Below are 20,584 nucleotides of genomic sequence, written 5' to 3' on the forward strand. Positions count from 1 at the left end.
CCTGTTGATGCCATTGCTAGTGCCGCTGTTAGTGCTGCTGCCGGTGTCATTGCTAGTGCCGCTGCCGGTGTTGTTCTTTGGGGAAGAAGAAGACGACATGCCTTCTCTCTCTCAATTTGGGGATTAGGGTTTCAAGTTGGGGAAAGACGCCAAACAGCATCGTTTTGTTGTTTGGTTGCTGACTATACTCTCCGACGAGCCACATCAACTTTAAAAAGTAATAAAAAGTGTCACATCGGATTTCCAGTCAATTTGATCGGTGTTAACACTGAAATGATCGTTTTTCAAATTTGTTAGCACTTAAGTGATCCAAAATAAATTTTTGGCACCAAAGTAAGTGTCGTACACAACTTTTGGCACTCATAGTGTACTTACCCCCAAATAACATGGTATATCTTTATCTACAATAAATTCATGGTTATATATTATAATGAGCAATTACATATTATCACTTCTTAGCCTCAAGTATCCACATCAGATCATCCAAGTGGTGGTTAGTCAATTAAAGGCATTAAGTACAATAATATATAACTCACATAAATGAAATTACGTGCAAAACATAATAATCATGAAATTAATATCATTGTGGTTAGATTATATAGTAGCCTAACAAAAGAAAATTAGAACATTATAAAAGAACAAATGAAAATATAAATTGAAGCCAACATCTTGAATTAAACTTTTGAGTAATAAGACTATTCCAATACTCGTGGAGAAAGAAACGTAATAAATGCAAAGAAGAGGCATCGTTCACCCAGTAGCAAAGGGTTTGAACCAAGATTTCTAGATGGATGTGGTTTGCCCGTTCTTTGTACATAAACTCTTGTGATGAGGGAAGATTTCGTGAGACTCTGCTTGGCAAACGGATCAATTATTCGGGTCGTTCTATCATTATCGTAGCCAGAAATCTTTCTCATTATCACAGCGGATCCTAAAAAAAAGAGAGTTTATATTGAGTAAAATATATACTTCGACTTTCTTGTGTTAAAACTTTGGCTGTAAACACAAAAAGACAAACAAGAATTATGTCACAACTTCTGTCTTCTATTCAAAATACGAAGAACTCCCTGAACAATGAAAAAAAATCTAAAAATAAAAGCCTAACGATCTCTCCAAGCTCTCAATATTCTCCTATTTAGAAAATCTAAAAATAAAAGCCTAACGATCTCTCCAAGCTCTCAATATTCTCCTATTTATAAGATACATCCAAGACTCCTATCACAAGGTAATTGTTTTTTTTTTTCGCATAAAATTATAGAATAACTCATAGAATCCCTAATTTGATATCCACCTTCTAACGCTTTCTTATTTGAATTTTTGAATCATAGAATTCTTCCTTACCTTCTTTATATCATTATTTTCCTTATTTTCTCCATATCTCATTATGCTACATAAATAAAGAGAATTTGAATAAATAGAAGAAAATCCAAATATTTTCTTATAGATATTGCATTATTTGTTTCCTAAAATAGATAAAATAACTATATTTTCAATTAAACTCGTGGCCCTCTCTCGGTTTTGACGAGGCTAGCAAGCCCTCATCTTTGGTCGACGAGGTTGCTAACCTTGGCTAAGGTGCCGACACCCCATCAGCGATAAGGCAGTGACCACAAGTAGGGGAGGGAGGGCTACTAGCCTTCCCGCCAGTATTTTTCTTTTTTTTTTTAGTAGTATCCTTTTTTTTTTTTTTTTCTATTTTGAGTTTGTTTTAAAGAAAAAATAGAAAAAGGAAAAATAAATAAAATAAGAAAAAGTGAAGGATGAAAATGTTGGTTAAGTCCTTCTGTGAGATTGACTTGACCAATCTAAGTCATTATTTGAAACAAAGTCCACTTTAACTTCTTTTTGAGAAAATAATAACACTTCATGCTCCTATTTGAAACAAAGTTCAAGCTTTTATTTAAGAAACTGAAGATGTTATTTGAAATTTTACTAATAATAAATGAAATTGATTGTTTTGTCAACTTCAAAAAATCATAGGAAGGTTTTCCAAATGAAGTGTTGTAGCTTGTGCGTAGAATCTCAAACACAATCAATCTTGTATACATGCATTGAGTAAGATTTACATCCACGGGGTGAAAGACACAATGCTAAGACTATTTCGTGTGTAACAATTAATGTCCATATTACAAAAGTGAGTCAAATACTTTACATATTATTTTATTTGTTTGCAATTTAAAGGATTTTGTTTATAGGCAATAGGTGAGTTATTTTTCTTGTCAAATACACGATAGCTACTATTGTAAAGCTAACCTGATAAGTATATTATCGTGAGAGTCTCATATGAGAATGCTAGAAAAAAAAAAGGATGCTAGAAATGTCATAATGTTAGTATGGCGCTCACTTTAGTGTAAAAAATATTTGCCAGAACACTTCAGTACCACTTTAAAAAAAAATATCACTTAGGGCTTTTTTCCATATTTGACATCAATTTTTATTTTCTTTTTCAATTTGCAGATAATCAAATAAGAAGAAAAGGTGGAAGATGACGAGGAAGATAATAAAAGCCATCACCTTAGTGGAAGCTGGATCTAAGCTCAGTGACCTTCCAGACCTTGGTTCATCCCCAACTTCACCCCCATGGATTCTTGACTTCACGGCCATGAAGAGCTCCACCTCTAGATCATGAGGAACACCTGTTGGTCCATCTCCAGATTTGCTATTGGCTATTTCAACAGTTTTTGAAATATTTTAAAGTAATGACTTTGATAGAAGTTATGACCATAATGAAAACCATCATTATTTCAACAGTTATATAATTGCTTTTTAACGGCTATATAATGTTGTACCATTTATTTTTATTTTTATTTATAAATACTCCATGATTTTACAAAGGCTTTATAGCAGTTTCCTAATGACTCTTTTTCGTTTGAATAAAAAAAAAAAAAAAATTCAAAGGACAATCTTGGAAGATACACCGAAAAAAGAAGAGAATATCATTTTCTTTTCAAATCTTTCCATCCGTTGCTGGCTTATACACATAATATTGTTCATGTTCCTTATTTTGTACAAAATAATAAAGGTGGTCTATTTTATCTTGAGAGTATAACTACTAGAGCGTATAAGATCAATTTTCATACTCCAAGGTAGAGTTATCCTTAATGATAGTGCCTGTACGACTTAAACAATTAATCTTACTTTCTCATCTTTTCAACCAATTTCTAACAATTCTTATTTTTCATATTATCTATTAATTTGGCGATGGCACCAATCTAGCCAACGCTAGAAAAGAAAGCTTCTTCACTTTTGAAAGGCAATAGACTGCACTTGATATTGGAGAATCAAATTGATGTTTTGCCTTTTATGTTTTGATGTTTTTGTGATGTTAAGTGACGATGTTCTACCTTTTATGTTTCATGTGTTGGAGAAAACTCATATGATATTTTGAAGCTGACAAAACTTATCTAAGTTCTATTCTAAATAATGTTAAACTTTTGTGTCAAAATCTATCATACATCAGAAATCTACCCACTCTGACAAGTTCCAAATTAAATGCAAGAATGAAAACTTAATCAGACTTAGGATTAATTTCTTCAAGGTTTTAGTACGTACAATATATATCAAGCTTTTGATTGGAAATATCATTTACCATCTTGGTTATCTTGATTGGAATCAATTTCAAAGAAGCAAATCATTTTGGAAGGCAAGCTTATTTGGAAATAATCTACTTATGGAAACCAAGATCCTAATTGTATGGGCAAACATGATTGATGGGCTTTCATCTCAATCTTCAAACGGCTCAAGGTCTCCTTAATTGATTATGTTCAATGGATTGATTGGGAGAATTCATTTGAAAAGTGCTAACAGTCGAAAAGGCATAGAGAGTATTTAAGGAGGTTCTTCAAGTCATTCGTAGAAGAGTGTAGAAGAATTCCAAAGTCTGAAACTTCCAAATCACTTGTCCTTCATTATTTAGTACTTAAACTTGTATTTGAAAGAGAGAAACTTAGAAAGTAATTTTGTGAGAAAGTAGAATCACCTCACTAAAGAGTTGAGATCACAAAGCTCTAACATTCTCTTTATATTCATAGTGGAATTCAGCTGTCAGCATAGAAGAGTGGACGTAGACTTAATTTAAGTCGAATCACTATAAATTTTGTGTTTATTTTTTTTCTTCCCCGAACTCCTTTACTTTATCTACTACAGTATACTTCTGTGTTTTGAAATAGTTGTTAAAGTCTGAATCTGCAAAGTCTATAATCATTTAGACTAAGCTTAAAAGTAAAAAATTTCATTGCATTTTAGAAAAATCTGTTTTCAAATCTATTCACCCTTCTAAGTGTTTTTACTATCCCTTTCATCATGTGTAACTCAAAAACAATCAGAAAGCTAGTTGCTTATACAGAATTTAGTATAAGAAACTAGCCAAGCTTTAATAAAACATAAGATATTATGTGGGTATGGTGTGGTGTCTGAATCTTCTATTTTCGAGAGACTCGCCCTCGCTTGATCACCAGTCCAAAGCTTGAGGTCACCACCACCGAGTCACCTACCATCACTATCTCGAACAAAAACTCTCCAAAATGGAGTTCAAGGTCGTTATTTCATTGAACACCTTCCTAGCAAACTCAATTTCACCCTCCACACCAACCAGCGGTGATGGAATTTGACAGTCAGCAAGAGAATGGGAAAAAAAAAAAAAAACAGAAAGTAGAAGATAGATGAGGAAGGAATGAAGTCATATTTAGAATTCATCGAACTTCATGAAGAAAGTCCGAACTGCGGTGCACTGTGAAAGGCTTTCCTCTATTGTCATTGGATGGAACAACTCTGGGATTGAATCGACTGCTCGACTACCAGCGCTATCATAGCGAGTAAGCAAGTTGATAGAGTCGTGCCAAAAGTCGCTCAAAGAAGAATGGCCAAGTGCTCGCCTGTCTTCTCAACACGAGCCACTCGTCCAAATTTGGTCGGCTCTGCCTTCCCGCTGTCGGGATGACTCATAGATCCTGTCGGCCAGATATGATCTGCCACAAGCTAAGGCCAGGGGAGGACGACCTACCTTGTCGGTCATGGAGTAGCTACGGCGGCCACGAATAGCAAATGCAGAGAGAGCACGACCCGCCCCATCGGTCATGCAGCAGCTACGGTGCCCATGGATAATGGCTCGTTCAACATCTTGAACGACGACATGGTGTGTTTTCCTTGTGTGCGTACACTTAAGGTTGGATTTTTTTTTTTTTTTTTTGAATCTATAACAAAACATCTCATATGGTGTTTGGCGTCATCCTTTGGACCGGATAAGACTAGACATATCCGAATAAAATGCCGAATAAAAATTCCGGGCTAGAGGCTATCTCAAATTAAGATAAAAAAAATAAAAGATGACTTAACATTTATCTTTCAATGATGAACACATCTGGTTTTGCTGACCACCGCACAAGGACAATGATATTGTTCGCTTTGGGTTGCAGGACTCACCTGCCCCATGCCCTCATGATTTTGTTTTCTTGGGGCTTTGCCCATAAACTTATATAGAACGTTACCTCACATTCTTCGAGCGATATGAGATTCGGTTTATTCTTGCCCTTTTGCCATCGCCATCGCCATCTTCAAGGCGAAGCCGCACTCCCATCCTTTGCAAGACCGGGTCGATGCAAACCCATCAGCTTCCGCCTAGTTCATCCCGAACCGCACACTTTCAGCTAGGTTTGGCTTTGATATCATTGTAAGGGTCAATCTTTGATCCTTGCCCTACTTGCTAACAATATTGTCTACTTTAAACTGTCCATGCCCTCACGGTTTAGTTATTCTGACTCATTGGTAGTTAAGACATTAACTCACCATCCCCAAGCGATGTGGTAATTAGTTCATTCTTATCCCATTCGCTTCGAGGCAAAGGCACACTCCCATCCTTCATAGGACCAGATCATTACGAGGACAACCTCCGCAACCGTGGCCGATGTTAATCATCTCATCAACCGGCCAATCTTGTTAATACACATCGTGATAACATGATATAAGAAAATTGACGAAATCGAAATTTAAATATTTCAAGAATATGGCCAATTATTCTCCTAGTATCTCACTTTCCCAAATTGAGTTTAAATCTTCATCATCATGTCATCATTCAAGTTAAATTCTTTCCTAGATAAATTTACACAAATTCTTCATATCAACGTCAACCGTATCACATAAGATGCCAAACACCCCATATAAGACGACTGACATCCACGTCAACAATTTCTAATTAAAATTGACCGGAAAAACTACCTATCAAATTCAAAAGTTTAAAATTTAATTGATATATGTATGTAATGGTTTCAGGATTTTTTTGTGATTATCCATAGTACACGCGTAAATATTTTTTATACCAATAATGAATTCAACAATGATCTTTTAAATATTTGCTGGATTGCTTCCCTTTTTTTTCCTCCCCTCCTTTGTCGCTGGATTCTTTTCACATGCTGGATTAGCCTTGGAAGATTATCGCTTTGCCACATGTTTGAATTTGGAAGTAGATGAACGGTGGAAACTGAATCTAATCATATCCCGATAAGCACGGCCGATTTCCTTATCACATTAGCTGTCAAGCAGCTAAAACAGGGGAGAGAAAGGGCAAGATGGTCATTTCAGCTGACCAGTGAAATCCTCATGGGAATCTCTAAAAGAATATAAGAAGGCCCACCAGGAGAGATTGCTTCATAGACTTGCAATCATCTCAGATCCCAAGAAAATTAAGGAGCCTCTGCTCTCATGAAAGTTGTTGATCCATGGTGATCCATGGTAGAAGATGAAGATGGAAGAGGAGGAGGAAAAGGAGAAGGAAATCAGCCTGTCATCATCCATAATCATGAGAATCATCATCCATAATCATGAGAGAGAAGATGGGTTGAGGAAGATGGAACAGAACCCTCTAGTTTCAAAATCTGGAAGCTTTGGCCAGAAATCCAGGTAAGGGGTGTGAAGTTCTTCATGATTCTGGATTGTTTTCTTCTTAATTTAAGATGAATCTCTTTGAAAAGGGAAGAGACTCAAAAGATTAGATTTAGGAAGCCCTTGGAAGCCCTTTTCATACTCATTGAAAAGAAGAGTAATAGGTTGACATAATTTTTCATTTATTTATTCATTATATTTTGTTTGCTGGGTTATAAATAAAGACTTCAAGATATGAACATCACCTTGTTATTTTTACTTATTTTGAGAACCCTTGATTTTTCCATCAAATTTAACAATTTCAAATAAAACTTGAGTAGTATAGGTTTGATGCAGCTCCTCATATTAGAATGCTGCAGCAAAGCTACACCAAATAGTTTTTGTCGTGATCCTTTTTGCTACACCAAATATGTTCTATAATTATTACTTATATTTTTCATAGTCCTTTGAAAGAGTATAGATCAAGGCTAGAAAATTGCATAAAAAGTCATAAAAGTCCTAAACCTTCCAATCAAATCTTTTTTTTTTTTTTTTTTTTAGTAAAGGGAAAATATATTGAGCTTTAACCAAATTATATAAAAGGCTTAGTGCCAAAAACTTACACTCATAATGATAACAAGTCAGAACGAATGGAAGAGAGCCGAAAGAAAACAAAGACGACTATGAGCAAGGCGGCAGCAAGCTAACCAGAAGCAAGAAGCAGCCTATATATCAGGCGCAAACAAAAATAGCAAATAGTCATAAACCTTCCAATCAAATCTTTTTTATGTGCATGTCAGTCAAAAAGCTCTTGGCTCAACATAATTTAACTGTATGTTTTTGATAAATGCTAAGAACTTCATGTATTTTAAAAGTTGCGACTAGATTGCTCCAAACTTTTTCTTTACACCAAAAATTTCAAATTTGTGCTTGTATGACACATATGACACATCGGAGCATTCTTAAAAAGAAATCAAATAGGAAAAACTTTTCTTTTACACCAAAATCCTAAAATTGTACTTGACGCATTACTCATCAATGAGAATTCTTAAAAAGAAGTCAAATAGATGCAATGTGGATACGACATGCAATTATCAATTATCATCTTACAGATGAAATAGATGGTTAGTTCTATGGGAAATTCAGCTCTTTATTAATTTGGATTAGACTCTAATAGGTGTTCTACATCTATCTTCAATTATTAGAATCTACTAAAAGTACCGGTGAATCACACATTTTAACCATTGAGAGTTGCCTTAGTGGTTACCCTTCCCATGTGGAAAGGGGAAGGTGGGGAGTTCGGTTCTGGTTTAGGGCAGGGATATTTAGTTTCAAGTGTATGGTTTGATTCTCATGTTCTGTAATTTGAATTGGACTTAAGTCGGTGTTCTAAACTATCTTCAAACTAAAGTTGTTTTCAACTTTTGGAATTTGCTATAAGTAGGATTGCACTAGTGGCTACCCTTCCCATGTGGGAAGAGGGGAAGGTGGGGAGTTCGATTTTAGTTTGGGGGTGGGGATATTTTGTTCAATTTTCGCACTCTAATTTGAATTGGACTTAAAGTTGTGTTCTATAACTATCTTTAGACTTTAAGTTGGTGTTCTACAACTCATGGGATCTGCTAAAAGTGGAGTTGCCCTAGTGGCTACCCTTCCCATATGAAAAGAGGGAGGTGGGGAGTTTAATTTTGGGTTGGGGTGGTGAGTTCAATTTTAGGTGTGTGGTTTGACTCTCTTGCCTATCTAAAGAAGCATAAGAGTGAGTTAAGAGTTAGATTATGAAAATTAAAAAAAAAAAAAATCGCACATATTTTTCCATTTGTCAAATAAGCTGAAAAGATATTAGGCAGATTGCAAAAGTTCTATTTTGGGAAATGGCCTATGATAAGATTCAAGAGCAAGAGAGAAATAGGCAGAATGAGATAGAGTCGATCATGGCCTCCGCGTTGGGGAATTGGTAGATGGAGTAAGAGAATTGGTAAGCTTGAATTGCAGTGGACCAAGGAAGAACATGAGGGAGGAAGGAAAAACAAAAATAAGAAAAAGAAGAACTCAAACATATAATGAGTTGACACCACTGGCCATGGTAGTTGGATAAGAGCTCCGTTGATCATTGCCCAAAGGTGAGGGGTTTGAAACCTAGTGGTGTCTTAAGTGTGACGTCAGGGTGGTAGGTGCCCACCTAGCGTCACTCATGGTTTACCTACCTTCGGCCGTACGGGATTCTCCAGTAGTAAAAAAAAAAAAAAAAACATGAGTTGACTCACGCCATATCATCATTATTTGCTATCTACATATTCATTGATAGAGGGTAATTATGTCACACAATACAATTTTGGTGTCACAAAAAAAAAAAAAAAAAAAAAAATCTAGAGTAAATATGTGGTTATAATTTTGAATTTTTATTTGCTTTTTCCCAATAATTAAATATGTTAATTTTACCCCACCTCTTTCTTTCATGTACATTGCGTTCATGCCACTTTCTTTCGACCTAATTTTACCGTGTCTCTTTATGACTTTGCTCCATTATGGACACGAAATATGAAGTACATTGTTCAACGTTTTTGCACGATGAAACTTTTTTCCCAATAACTAAATATATTTTACCCCACATTCTTTGTGTAACTAGTATTTTTCTTTCATTTACATTGCATTCGGGTCACTTTCTTTTGACCTAACTTTACCATACTTTTGAGTAATCTGAACTGTCTATATGTAGATAATGAAATCTCTTTGTGACTTAGCTCCATTATGTACACGAATTATGACGTACATTGTTCAGCGGTTTTTGCATGATAATACTTGTGTCATTAAAATTTGGATCATTACTTTGACATATGTAATTATCTTAGGCTTCATTTGTTTCATGGAAAACAAATGATTTGAAAAATATTTTCTGAAATAGAATTGCTAATATCACTTGAAATGATTAGTCAATGAAAAATATTTTATTATTGATGATGATTTAAATTTAGATATTTTCATAGACAACGAAAATTCTCTTCCTTCATTCATTTCTGTAGGTAATTTGAGCGATTTATCTTTAGAAACAGATTTTTCAAATCATTTGTTTTTCATGAAATAAATGCACTTTTAATTCAAACATTTTCTTGAGTTTATTTTAGACGTATTTCTCTTAGTATAGTTACACATATCTGTAGTACTAACTTAGCTAAATTAGGTGCGAGGATTGCGATCCACTTTCGACTTAAACGAAATTATGAACCAAAATAAATTATAGATTTAAGGGGCTAAATTCTCGATCTTTAAGATTATCTCAAAATAATTATCAATTTCAGGACATAGCTGTAAATTCCCTTATATTGAATTTGATTCTCCTTTTCTTTTATTGCTCCCACTAATCTAAAGCGCTAACCCCTAATCCTCCTCCTTCTGACTTAATCTGACAAGCATTATAAAGGTGAAGGTTAGAATAATCATGAAACAGATGGACAGCTTAAATATCCCTCATTTTCTTCACCTCCTCTTTCTATTTATCAAGTGAATTCATAAATGCAATTTATGATTATTTTTGTTAAGGTGTAATTGTATTGTGGGATGATTGATAATACAAACATTATTGTGATGGTACTCCATCAGTATGTTAGTGTGTCTCAGATGGAGGGTTATAAGACTATTGTTTCCTGCAATAGACCATTGAATTGGAGGATGTTTAATTATACAAAATAATTGCTAATTAAAATTTTCCTTGGTGGGCAGGTTTATTTAACGCATGTTGATGGGGGTAATCAATGTAGATTCTTGCTGCAACTATGTTCCTGGATCTGATTCTCACTCCCTCGATGATGATCAGGTCATTCATCCAATCCACAACCAATCATTTTATCTTACTTTGGAGCACAAGTGGAAGTTGAAGGTGGAATTTGGTTAGTATATGCTGAAAGTGATGAATTTTTCCTCTTAATACATCCAGTGGTTGATTATAGGGATTGAACCATGGACATTTGAACAACGCTTAGGCGAAGCAGTTTTTATTTTCGCCAGATGCCCCCACCAAGCTAGAAATCTGAAGGTAAGAACTGATTCTTCAAATCTTTTACCTGTACCATCGCCTCACCTTGTACTGAAAGTCCTCTATATTGTGGGCACTAGCATTATTGGTGACTAAGGAGTTTCAGACAACTCCCAAGGAATCATAAAGCCAGAGAGGACAAACTTGAGGGAACGCATAATAAAGCCTTATCATAATAAAGTTTTCTGATTCTTTTTGTCAAGGCGTAATTGTATTGTTGGATAATTGATAATCCAAACATTATCATGATGGTACTCCATACAGTATGTTAGCGTGTCTCAGATGGAGGGTTCTGAGACAATTGTTTCCTGCAATGGACCATTGAATTGGAGGATGCTTAATTATAGAAAATCGTTACTAATTGGAATTTTCACAGGCGGGTAGGTTTTGGTTGATGGGGTAATCAATGTAGATTCTTGCTGCAAATTTAATTGCAGAATCAATAATCGACTAAATTTGTTCCAGGCAAAATTTGTGAGCTGGCAAAGTTCTTGCACTTCTCAACAATAAAATGGAGACAAGATGACTATGTACAAAAAAAATTTATAAGACCAAAAGACCAAAAAGGTAGCTGTTGCAGAAGCTAACTCTCGGTGTTAGTATCCTCTTCCCTCTGCTTTGAGCAGATCCCGATGTTACTTAAACTACCATACTACCGTGGATCTCCTTCTCATCTGTAACAAGTCCTCTAAATCTTTAGTTGCTTGATCGACTGCATATATAATCATCTTTTTAATCTGTTTCACAGAGAGATCAGAGAAGGGTAAGAACAGCTGGAAAAGCAAAAAGATGCCACAGCCAAACAAAATATAAGGCATGATGTAAGGCTATACTTATGTGTTACCTCAAGTTTGTCCTCTCTGGCTTTATGATTCCTTGGGAGCTGTCTGAACTCCTCAGTCAAACGGAGGCACTCACCGATATTCTCAGGAGAGACAAAGTCGGCAGCAACTTTTGTGCATGACTACATGAAGAATGATGATGGTGCCCACAATTTAGAGGACTTTCAGTACAAGGTGATGGTACAGGTAAAAGATTTAAAGAAGCAGTTCTTACCTTCAGATTTCTAACTTGGTGAGGGCATCCGGCGGGAATAAAAACTGCTTCGCCTAAGTGTTGTTCGAATGTCCATGGTTCAATCCCTAAAAAGTTTCACAAGTTATCATCAACGATCAGATACTGTATTAAGAGGAAAAATTCATCACAGCATATATACTAACCAAATTCCTCCTTCAACTTCCTCTTGTGCTCCAAAGTAAGATAAAATGATTGGTCATGGATCGGATGAATGACCTGATCATCGAGGGAGTGAGAATCAAATCCAGGAACATAGCTTTACATAAATATGCCAACAAGAGCACAGCTTAATTGTTCTGGGAAATTCACCTCTTTAATTGGAGCGCAGTATGTATGCCTGAATTCGTTATGGTGCTTCCTAAGATATGCCTCCAACAGGGGGACGTCCTCTCTTCGGAAAATGTCCCACAATGCACCGCCTCTTTGCTTGATTTCTTGGTCCGAACAGAGATCTTTTCTGCATTTCTCTCCTTTCTCCCAGCCTCCCTCACGGCCATCTTGAAAATATACACCGCCGACAAGACATTGAAGTTCCATCACATCCTGTAATTTGTGCTTCTCTTTCAAGGTTTTCACTGCAGATTGCTGCTCCTCACTTAAGGATACCTCTGATGTGTGCGTCAGGATATTCACCTGTTAAGACAACACATGCGAGTGTCTGATTATGGTGGCAGATGGCAGACATGGACTGGTAGTAGTTTCCATCATATATCAATCAAAGAAGCAATTACTGTATTGGACATCACCAGTATAATAATATCGAGCAACTTTTGCCTCTAAATCGTGCTTGTGGCAACACATTTTCTCTACTGTTTTCTCAAAAACTTTCATTCCAGATGTTCTTATAAATATTCCATTCTTGCAAAAATCTAGAGATTTATTGCAACACTTTATGAATAAGGCATACCGCGTCTGACATATCGCAGTGAAGCTTGGTCACAGAGTCACCTCTTCCTAGCTCTTCAGCCAAACCATAGGCGATATAAGTCTTCGGCCCCATGTCTGGCTTCAAGACACTTGGTGGTAACTTCACAGCAAGGTTGAGGAAGCCCGATCGAGGGTCGGTATATGCATGAAATGGCAGTGCAGTTATGAACTCATCACAGTGGCGTGGTAAAAGATCCTCAAATTTGTCCGAAGGAGGCCAGTCCTTCAGCTTTAGCATCTCAGGCCAAAAGTTAGCATATCTTCGCCCCTCTGAGTAGCCTTTGAAGAATTGGCGTGTGCTAATGTCCACCTGAAAATTCAATCAAGTGCCATAAACAAAATATTCTAGGTATGAAAAAATATGATTTTAAATGCATGAACACAAAAAAAAGATACACTTGAGCTTGAAGCTTCCAAATATATGGTAAAATTACTTAGGAAATAATATTTAGTTATCACATGTATGGTAAGTACTGAGATAACAATATCTCCAAATATCCGTTACCATGAGTACATGGACAGGTAAAAATGTCTTTACATGTTATTTAAAAAACTAAAGGTGGGATAATGATATTTACTTCACAACCAGCTAGGCAGTCAATGGCTCTGACTTCAGAAAATTTTGAACCAGATGCTGAATCCATATTCTCACATAATGCACGCCACATTACCATGGGTTCCCAGCTCAAACCAGGGGTCCGCTCTAGAACATTTTGAACAATCACAGGTTCACCCTTAATCCAGTGACGTCGGAAGCATAGAAGCTCCTCTTCATCCAAAAATGCACTTGATGCCGGACAATACAAGTAATTGTCAGTGGACCCTTCTCTGGATGCGGCTTTCCTTAGCATCTCATCCCCAATTTCAGAGCAGTTATGCTTTTGAATGGTCTGTTCAGGTTTGCCAATTTTCAGCAAGTTTCTTGCTCGCAACTCCAGCCTGCGAATCCAATCTTTATCAAGTATGCGTTTGAGCTCTAACTTATGATTACCACATCCACCCATCTCTTTTGAAGCACAGTTGATGCTCCCATCAGTGTTGGCCTTCCATTCAATGGATTGAGCAACATTACTTCGAAAAATTTCTGTATTTGGCACAAGAATTGGCGCAGGATCTCCACCATGGATATACTCATTGCCTCTGTCCTCAAACTGAAGCTTCACCTCGGCACGGGAAGGGACTTTTCCCCGGCGAATATCTTGGCAGCAATTGAGACACAGTTCAAAAGAGCATTCTGGACAGCTTCTGTGGAAGTCCACAATTGAAGTAGCACAATTGTCGCTGCTCCAAAAATAAAAATATATTCTGTTAGTTACATAGGAATGAAAACATGCAAAAGTATGTGTTTGTACTCTTTGTATGGACACTAAACATCTTACCAGTAGACACGCTCCCAATTGTGACAAAGAGACATTGGCACTTCAATCTCATCAAACGGCATTCCTGAATATATTAATTATATAAGCCACATACTGACGTAAGATAAATGGGGAAGCAAGTTTTACCATCCACACCTTGTATGTTAGCTTCAATTCGTGTCTCCTGAATTTGCTCTTTGCAAATTTGCCTTAAAAATGGATGCAGTGCTTTTATTATGTACTTCAGGTGCTGGACCTTTTCATCATCAGACATGCTCATTTTTGACGCCTGAAATTGTATAACACCGTGAATTAGTCAAAAAAAAAATGACAGTTTCTGACAGGGCATTTCCATGAGTAATGGTATTAAGCATCCTAGAGTTTGATAGTTTGTTCCAACCCATTAAGTACTCAACAGATAGGATGCCTGGGCAAGTTCAGTTTTTAACATCACAGCAGCTATATAATCTAACAGATAACTAAACCATGAGGGAAGACCATGGAAACTCTCCCAGAAAATGACAGGTCATTAGTCTTACTGATTGTTGATTGTTTTCTGTTTTTGTTAGGAAGATCAAGCAGCTAGCCCAAGACCTCTTTGATCTAATTATGGGTGGACCATCACTTGACCAAGCACTTATTTCTAATTGATGAGAGATAAAGAAGTGGAAAATTAGTGACTGAGAAAAGATACAAACAGTCATCTCAAGAAATACTGATGAAAATTGGAAACACCGTTACGTCACCGGTTTGGTTTTCCATACACCATACATTTGAGTAAATCTGTTCTCATTTCATACAAAATAAGATAACCTACCTTTATGATGCCTCTAGAGTGCAAGCAACAGCTGCAATTGCAATTTCCACGGCAAAATGGGCAAAGTTCTGCGATGTCTATTTCTGACATCTGAGGGTACCTTTTAAGCGAAAAGAAGACTAGCCTCAGTAAGTAAATATGTAATATTCGACAATTAGACAGATAAAAGTATCGACTCCAACAACAGAAAGTGTACCATTGCTTGATGCACTGGATACAATATAGCTTCTGCTTACAGCTGGTACATGGGACTACGATCCTTCTTTCTTTCTTCATGCATTGATGACATCTCAATCGCTGTTTTCCTTGAGCCTGCTCGAAGCAAGTCACAGTTAGAATTGAATAAGAAGCCCAGAAACCTTTGTCCTGAAGTAGAAAGCAACTTTGTGAAACCAAATGGTAAATGAACAGACAACAAATAGGTTACCTCATACTTTCCCTTCGAGCAGCCAGTATCCCCAGTGTAATCAATTTTCAGAGTTGAATGAAAGGAGCCAGAGGAGGATGGCGATGCCGAAGAGGAATCATGCAGTGAATCATTCATCAGATCAAACTTGTTTTCTCTTCTCCTGCGGGTTCTCATTTTGACTATACGTGCTTCTTCCGAATCTTCACTGGATCCATTGTCCATGGACTCAACATCAGAAAGTCCCTCGCTACTGTCCCTCCGTGGCTTGTAAGTTCGGAACTTTCTGGTTCTGCTGCCTGCTTGAGGCTTTTCAGACTTGCTCAATTTCTGCATCTTGAACGAGGACTTTACTTGGTCAAAGCTTTCCCATCTAGTCCGGGACGACCCATTCACCGAACTTCTCTTTCCGGTCGCGCTCCTATACTTCTTTGCAATATTCTTACCATTTAAACACTCATCAATTCCATCCAACTTTCTCTTCTTCATTCCTTTATCCTGTGACACAACTTCAGTTCTCTTCGCATGTGTCACCATAATAGGCTTCCCCTTATCTTCCAACGTCCTACTATCCATTCCATCCAATGAGCTCCTTGGGAATCTTCTGCTTGTCGCAAGCTTCTCGGCCTTTGAGGATCTCGGGATGTTCAGGTTGGCATTACCGGCATAATGACTGAGCTGCCGGTGCTTGGGGAACACGGCAGCTACCATTCTCACTGCAGGAATTAGATAGATCGATTCAATCATATTAACACGTCCACTTTAAAACCAACCACACTTTTCGCGATTTTCATTCTTCTTTTTTTCAACGTTTTCATATTAATGCCCCAGAATCTATTTCAAAGCAGCACTCTCGACATAAAAAGAAACTCAATTCAAAAGAGGAATGCGCGTCAGGAAACACAAAAGTTCAGAGAATTTCCAATTCCGAGCAAAGTCCGAAGCTTGGAGACGCCGCATCTAATAAAATCAGCAGCACAATGAGCCAAGTCAAACGAGAATCGTATACAAAACTCAAAAAAGAAGAAAACCCAGAAAAGGAAAAAGCAGAGGCCACTTCATGTTTATCAAAATCCGACAATCAAAAAAAAAAAAAAAAAAAAAGATTCGTTTTTGCCCAAGCAGAGCAACTCGTTTCCAGAAACAGGACGGAGCGGAACTGCGCAAAGTCAATACAACAGTCAACGGGGGGCCGAGAAAAGAACACCAAACGAAGAAAGATATACCGGAACAGAGGCCGCAAGCGCTCGCGCCGATCGCCGAACTCGACCCTCTGCCGATCGCCAAACGAAACAGAACCCACGACACCGATTCTCACATACTGCAGGACGGGCACCAAAAAAAAAAAAAAAAAAATAGAAAAAGCAAAAAGGGAAAAGCGCGGCCCCGTTGACTTGAAGTCAACGCGAAGTCCAGACGTGTCGATACCGTCGAAAAGGCGGATCCAGAAGAGAACAAAACAGAACCACCCCTCCTCCCCAAAGCGCTTCCAGAAAAAAACCAAAAGAAAGGAGGCCCGTAATCGCGTAGCGGAACCTATCGAAACCAAAACCGAAACCAACCAAAAAAAAAAAAAAAGAAAAGAAGAAAACAGAGAGAGAACCGCGAGAAGAACGGGCGAGGGGGGCGCGGGAGTCGCTCGATGCAACTCACCCGATCGGAGGAGCGCGGCGCAGGTTCCGGCTCCGACGCCGGGGGCGGATCAGCAGCGCGATCGCGGCGGCGGCGGAGGCGGCGATTGCGGCGGGGGGAATGCGATCGGGGGGTAGGCGAGGGAACGATCGATCGATCGAGCCGGCAAGAGAGAGAGAGAGAGAGAAGATTTGGTAGAGGGAGGTAGTAAATAAGGAGTAGGCGGGCGGGGGGGAGCTGGAAAAAAAAAAAAAAAAAAAAGAAAGAAAGAAAATCGGACCGAATCTTCGGTCGTTAAGGCGCACGCGGAGGCGCCGTGGCCGGTTATCATCTGCTGCTGCTGCCGTTGGTTTTACTTCGCAGATTCGGAGGAAGAGGAGGAGGTCGCCCCCACGTGTGACGTCCCCCACCTGGCCAACTGTCGGATTCTCAACACACCCCCAATTTTTTGCTATTTTTTTTATTTTTTTTTGGTTTCCTTTTTTGGCCTTTTGTGATCGGGGTAGGGGGAGATTTATCAAAGGAATGGCGGGGGCGGCCTCCCCGCCTCCGGGAATTTTCCCACGTGGTCCCCGACTCCCGACACTAGCTTTGAGCTCGAACGTCTTTCGGCTCTTGTTTTTTTTTAATCGAGCTTTTCAGCTCTTGTTCACGATCCAGCTTTCTATTGAATCAGCGTCGGGAGACGTGGACGAGGGTACAATATATATAGTTAAAAGAAATTGGCTTTGGTTCGGAGCTGATGGCGTTTGACTAAGCCGGCGTTGCCAAGGTTTTCGAGGCCGGGTCGGATCTTGAGAGCATTTCGGACCGACCCAGGAAACAATTTCCTTTTTCTTCTGAGTCGTGACCGATCTCTCGTTTGGATTTTTGAGGTTTTTTGTGTTCTTTTTTTTTTTTCTTCTTCGTTTGATCTATTACCATCGTTATTTGCAAGGGTGGGTTCGGGATAGGGCCTTGAATCGGAAACTAACCTTGTGACTCTCGATCACGAAAAGATTTGAATCGGGAATTGAATTATTTGGTTTTTTTTTTGGGGGGTCCAAATCTAACCCAATCGAACAAGAGGGGAAAATAATCAGTTGCCTAAAGGCAGAACCAAAATTATGCTCCCGTGGAGTACATTCGCGAGATTGAAAAGATAATATATAGTTGCCGATCTCTTTTCAATAGATGATAGAGATATGAAGCCTTCAAATTTAGATATGATTGATGATCAATATTGTAGGAAATTATTGCATGGATAAAGTGAATAAATTCAAATGTATCTTAATCATTCAATCTATTATGGTATGCTCATGTTATTTGTTTGATCAATCGGATTCGACGGTTTAGATAAGCATTGAGAGCACCCGATTCTTCTCATAATATTTTGAATTTTTTATGGACATATCAAAGAAAAGCCGAGATGCTTGTATTTTCATTAACCTTGTCCAGCCTCTCTAACCGTTACCTAAGATTGACCATAGCAAAAAAAGAAGGAAAAAAGAAAAAATTTCAGAAAAAGTTAATAAGTTGTCAACATCAACACTAATATGCTACATAGAATAACCGACACTAACTATCGTCAAATTAGCGTTTTCTAGTCAAAATTAGCCAAATTGACATAATGGTAATATGTAAAAAGGTCTAAGATTCAATTAGCACAATTAAAAGATAAAATTGAATTGACATGAGTGCAATAAATTTAAAAGTTTATGGTAATTTTCTCCTATATTTCATGATGAAGTGGGTTTTTCTCAGCAAGCTCTCAACTTTATTTAAGTTGTAGAAGTCACCTTCCAATGATGAAGTTTAGTCCAATATAGAGATAGGCCAAGTTTCAACCGCCTAATTCATTCAATTAATCAAAAATTGTCACCTGGCCAATTATCATACTCTTGAATCTTTCGAACGCAAAGCACATTAGCTCCCTCACCGGGTCACACTCACCATAGGAAGTAATTCTTTTAGCGGGAGGTTATCATATCGACTGCCTAGTGCAACCCTCAAATAATAAGTGGTTTTTGAAAAAATATTACTTTAATTATTACTGATACAAAGACCTAATGCACATATATCATGCTTTAGATTATAGGCAATGTTATTTTAGTCTTATTTGGAATGGAAATTGAAAAAAAAAATTGCCTAAAATCTCATCAATAAATGGTATTACAAACAAAGCATAGGGATGAAACTTGATCATTTCAAAAAGTACAAGGCCTTAAGATGCGATCTTTATTTAGAGATTTTCACAGGCAAGATTCCCGCATTAGTAGTAGAAGCTTGCTCAGTAATTTCCAACGAATTTTTTTTATGGAAGTCTGATAGAATGTTATACTGTCAACCCGAATGGTACGAGAATCAAAATTACAATTAAATAGAGTACAAGGATCAAAAGGGAATTCCCCAGAAACTGCAGATCAAAAATGTACTTTCTCCTCTCTTTTTGGTATGTTTTTCAGACTTTTTAACTTTAAAACTGCCCACCTAGGATGCCAGAAATGTATGATGCCAAGAAAAGTTTGTTGGGTCTCAACAGTCAGTCTCACTACTGACGCTTCTTCCTCCTCCAGGCGGAAAGTAAAACAGCATTTACATTTCTGACAATCTATCCATCCAACGACGTCCCAGGCGGTCATAAAGGAATTTGCATGGCCGCCCATCTTTGGTCAGAAATGACAAGCGAGAAAAAGAACAAACTGAACAGGTGAAAAGAAATTAAGAGGGTCAAGAAATAGAAGAGTAAAATTCGTAGCTTGGAACGATCTGAGACGGTGCGCACTATTCGGTCGATTTCTCGTTTGTACTGATGTCAAGCCGCAAATTCAGGCGGCAGAACTTGAGATTCTTCACATACCTTCACATTCTACGACTAGGGAGTCGGTATAGGGCCTTGAATCAGAAACTAATGTTGTGACTCTTGCTCACGAAAGATTTGAATCGGAAATCAAATTAGTTGGTTTTTTTTTTGGGGGAGGGGGGTCCAAATCTAACCCAATCGAACAAGAGGGGAAAATAATCAATTGCCGAAAGGCAGAACTAGCAATTATGCTCCCGTGGAGTACATTCACAAGATTGAAAAAATAATATCTAGTTGCCGATCTCCTTTCAAGAGATGATAGAGATATGAAGCCTTCAAATTTAGACATGATGATCAATATTATAAGAAATTATTGCGTGGATAAAGTGAATAAATTCAAATGTATCTTAATCATTCAATCTATTATGGTTTGCTTATGTTAATTGTTTGATCAATCGGATTCCACGGTTTAAATATTTTGAATTTTTTATGGACATATCAAAGAAAAGCCGAGATGTTTGTCTCTTCATTAATCTCATCTAGTCTCTCCAACCGTCACCTAAAATCGACCACAGCAAAAAAGGAAAAAGAAAAAAGAAAAAATTTCAGAAAAATGTAATAAATTATCGATATCAACACTAATATGCTACATAGGATAATCGACGTTGACTATTGCCACATTAGTATTTTCTACTCA

The 20,584-nt window shown here is 37.6% G+C and overlaps 1 protein-coding gene and 1 long non-coding RNA gene across 6 annotated transcripts; one reads left to right on the forward strand and one right to left on the reverse strand.

The window, feature by feature from the left end:
- Nucleotides 1–6,659: 6,659 nt before the first annotated feature.
- On the forward strand, nucleotides 6,660–12,746 carry LOC104441426. Of its 3 annotated transcripts, XR_005550555.1 has the most exons (4): nucleotides 6,660–6,894; nucleotides 10,576–10,888; nucleotides 11,354–11,483; nucleotides 11,637–12,746. It is a non-coding gene; the product is annotated as an uncharacterized LOC104441426 (long non-coding RNA). The 3 variants fall into 3 exon arrangements; XR_005550553.1 differs by having other exon boundaries at nucleotides 11,354–12,746; XR_005550554.1 differs by lacking the exon at nucleotides 11,354–11,483.
- LOC104441424 (lysine-specific demethylase JMJ25) lies at nucleotides 11,280–17,322 on the reverse strand. Of its 3 annotated transcripts, XM_010054574.3 has the most exons (13): nucleotides 17,127–17,320; nucleotides 15,495–16,189; nucleotides 15,264–15,379; nucleotides 15,068–15,167; nucleotides 14,407–14,539; nucleotides 14,272–14,335; nucleotides 13,471–14,173; nucleotides 12,873–13,202; nucleotides 12,275–12,598; nucleotides 12,109–12,181; nucleotides 11,945–12,030; nucleotides 11,733–11,852; nucleotides 11,280–11,625 (listed from the first exon to the last, which is right to left on the reverse strand). In XM_010054574.3, the coding sequence occupies exons 2-13, from the start codon at nucleotides 16,182–16,184 to the stop codon at nucleotides 11,533–11,535; spliced, it is 2,832 nt and encodes a 943-aa protein (XP_010052876.2). In that variant the 5' UTR covers nucleotides 16,185–16,189; nucleotides 17,127–17,320; the 3' UTR covers nucleotides 11,280–11,532. The 3 variants fall into 3 exon arrangements, with proteins under 3 accessions (XP_010052876.2, XP_039167512.1, XP_039167513.1); XM_039311578.1 differs by having other exon boundaries at nucleotides 11,280–11,852; nucleotides 17,127–17,322; XM_039311579.1 differs by lacking the exon at nucleotides 17,127–17,320 and adding an exon at nucleotides 16,700–17,028 and having other exon boundaries at nucleotides 11,280–11,852.
- Nucleotides 17,323–20,584: the final 3,262 nt, after the last annotated feature.

The sequence above is a fragment of the Eucalyptus grandis genome, chromosome 4, assembly GCF_016545825.1.
Source record: "Eucalyptus grandis isolate ANBG69807.140 chromosome 4, ASM1654582v1, whole genome shotgun sequence".
Lineage (NCBI taxonomy): Eukaryota > Viridiplantae > Streptophyta > Magnoliopsida > Myrtales > Myrtaceae > Eucalyptus > Eucalyptus grandis.

Coding starts and splice junctions, on each gene's coding strand:
- LOC104441424 (XM_039311578.1), bottom strand. CDS start 16,184: ATGGTAGCTGCCGTGTTCCCCAAGCACCGGCAGCTCAGTCATTATGCC. Junction 12,599..12,872: donor ACTGCGATATGTCAGACGCG/GTATGCCTTATT, acceptor TTGTCTTAACAG/GTGAATATCCTGACGCACAC. Junction 12,182..12,274: donor ACTGCGCTCCAATTAAAGAG/GTGAATTTCCCA, acceptor CTCGATGATCAG/GTCATTCATCCGATCCATGA.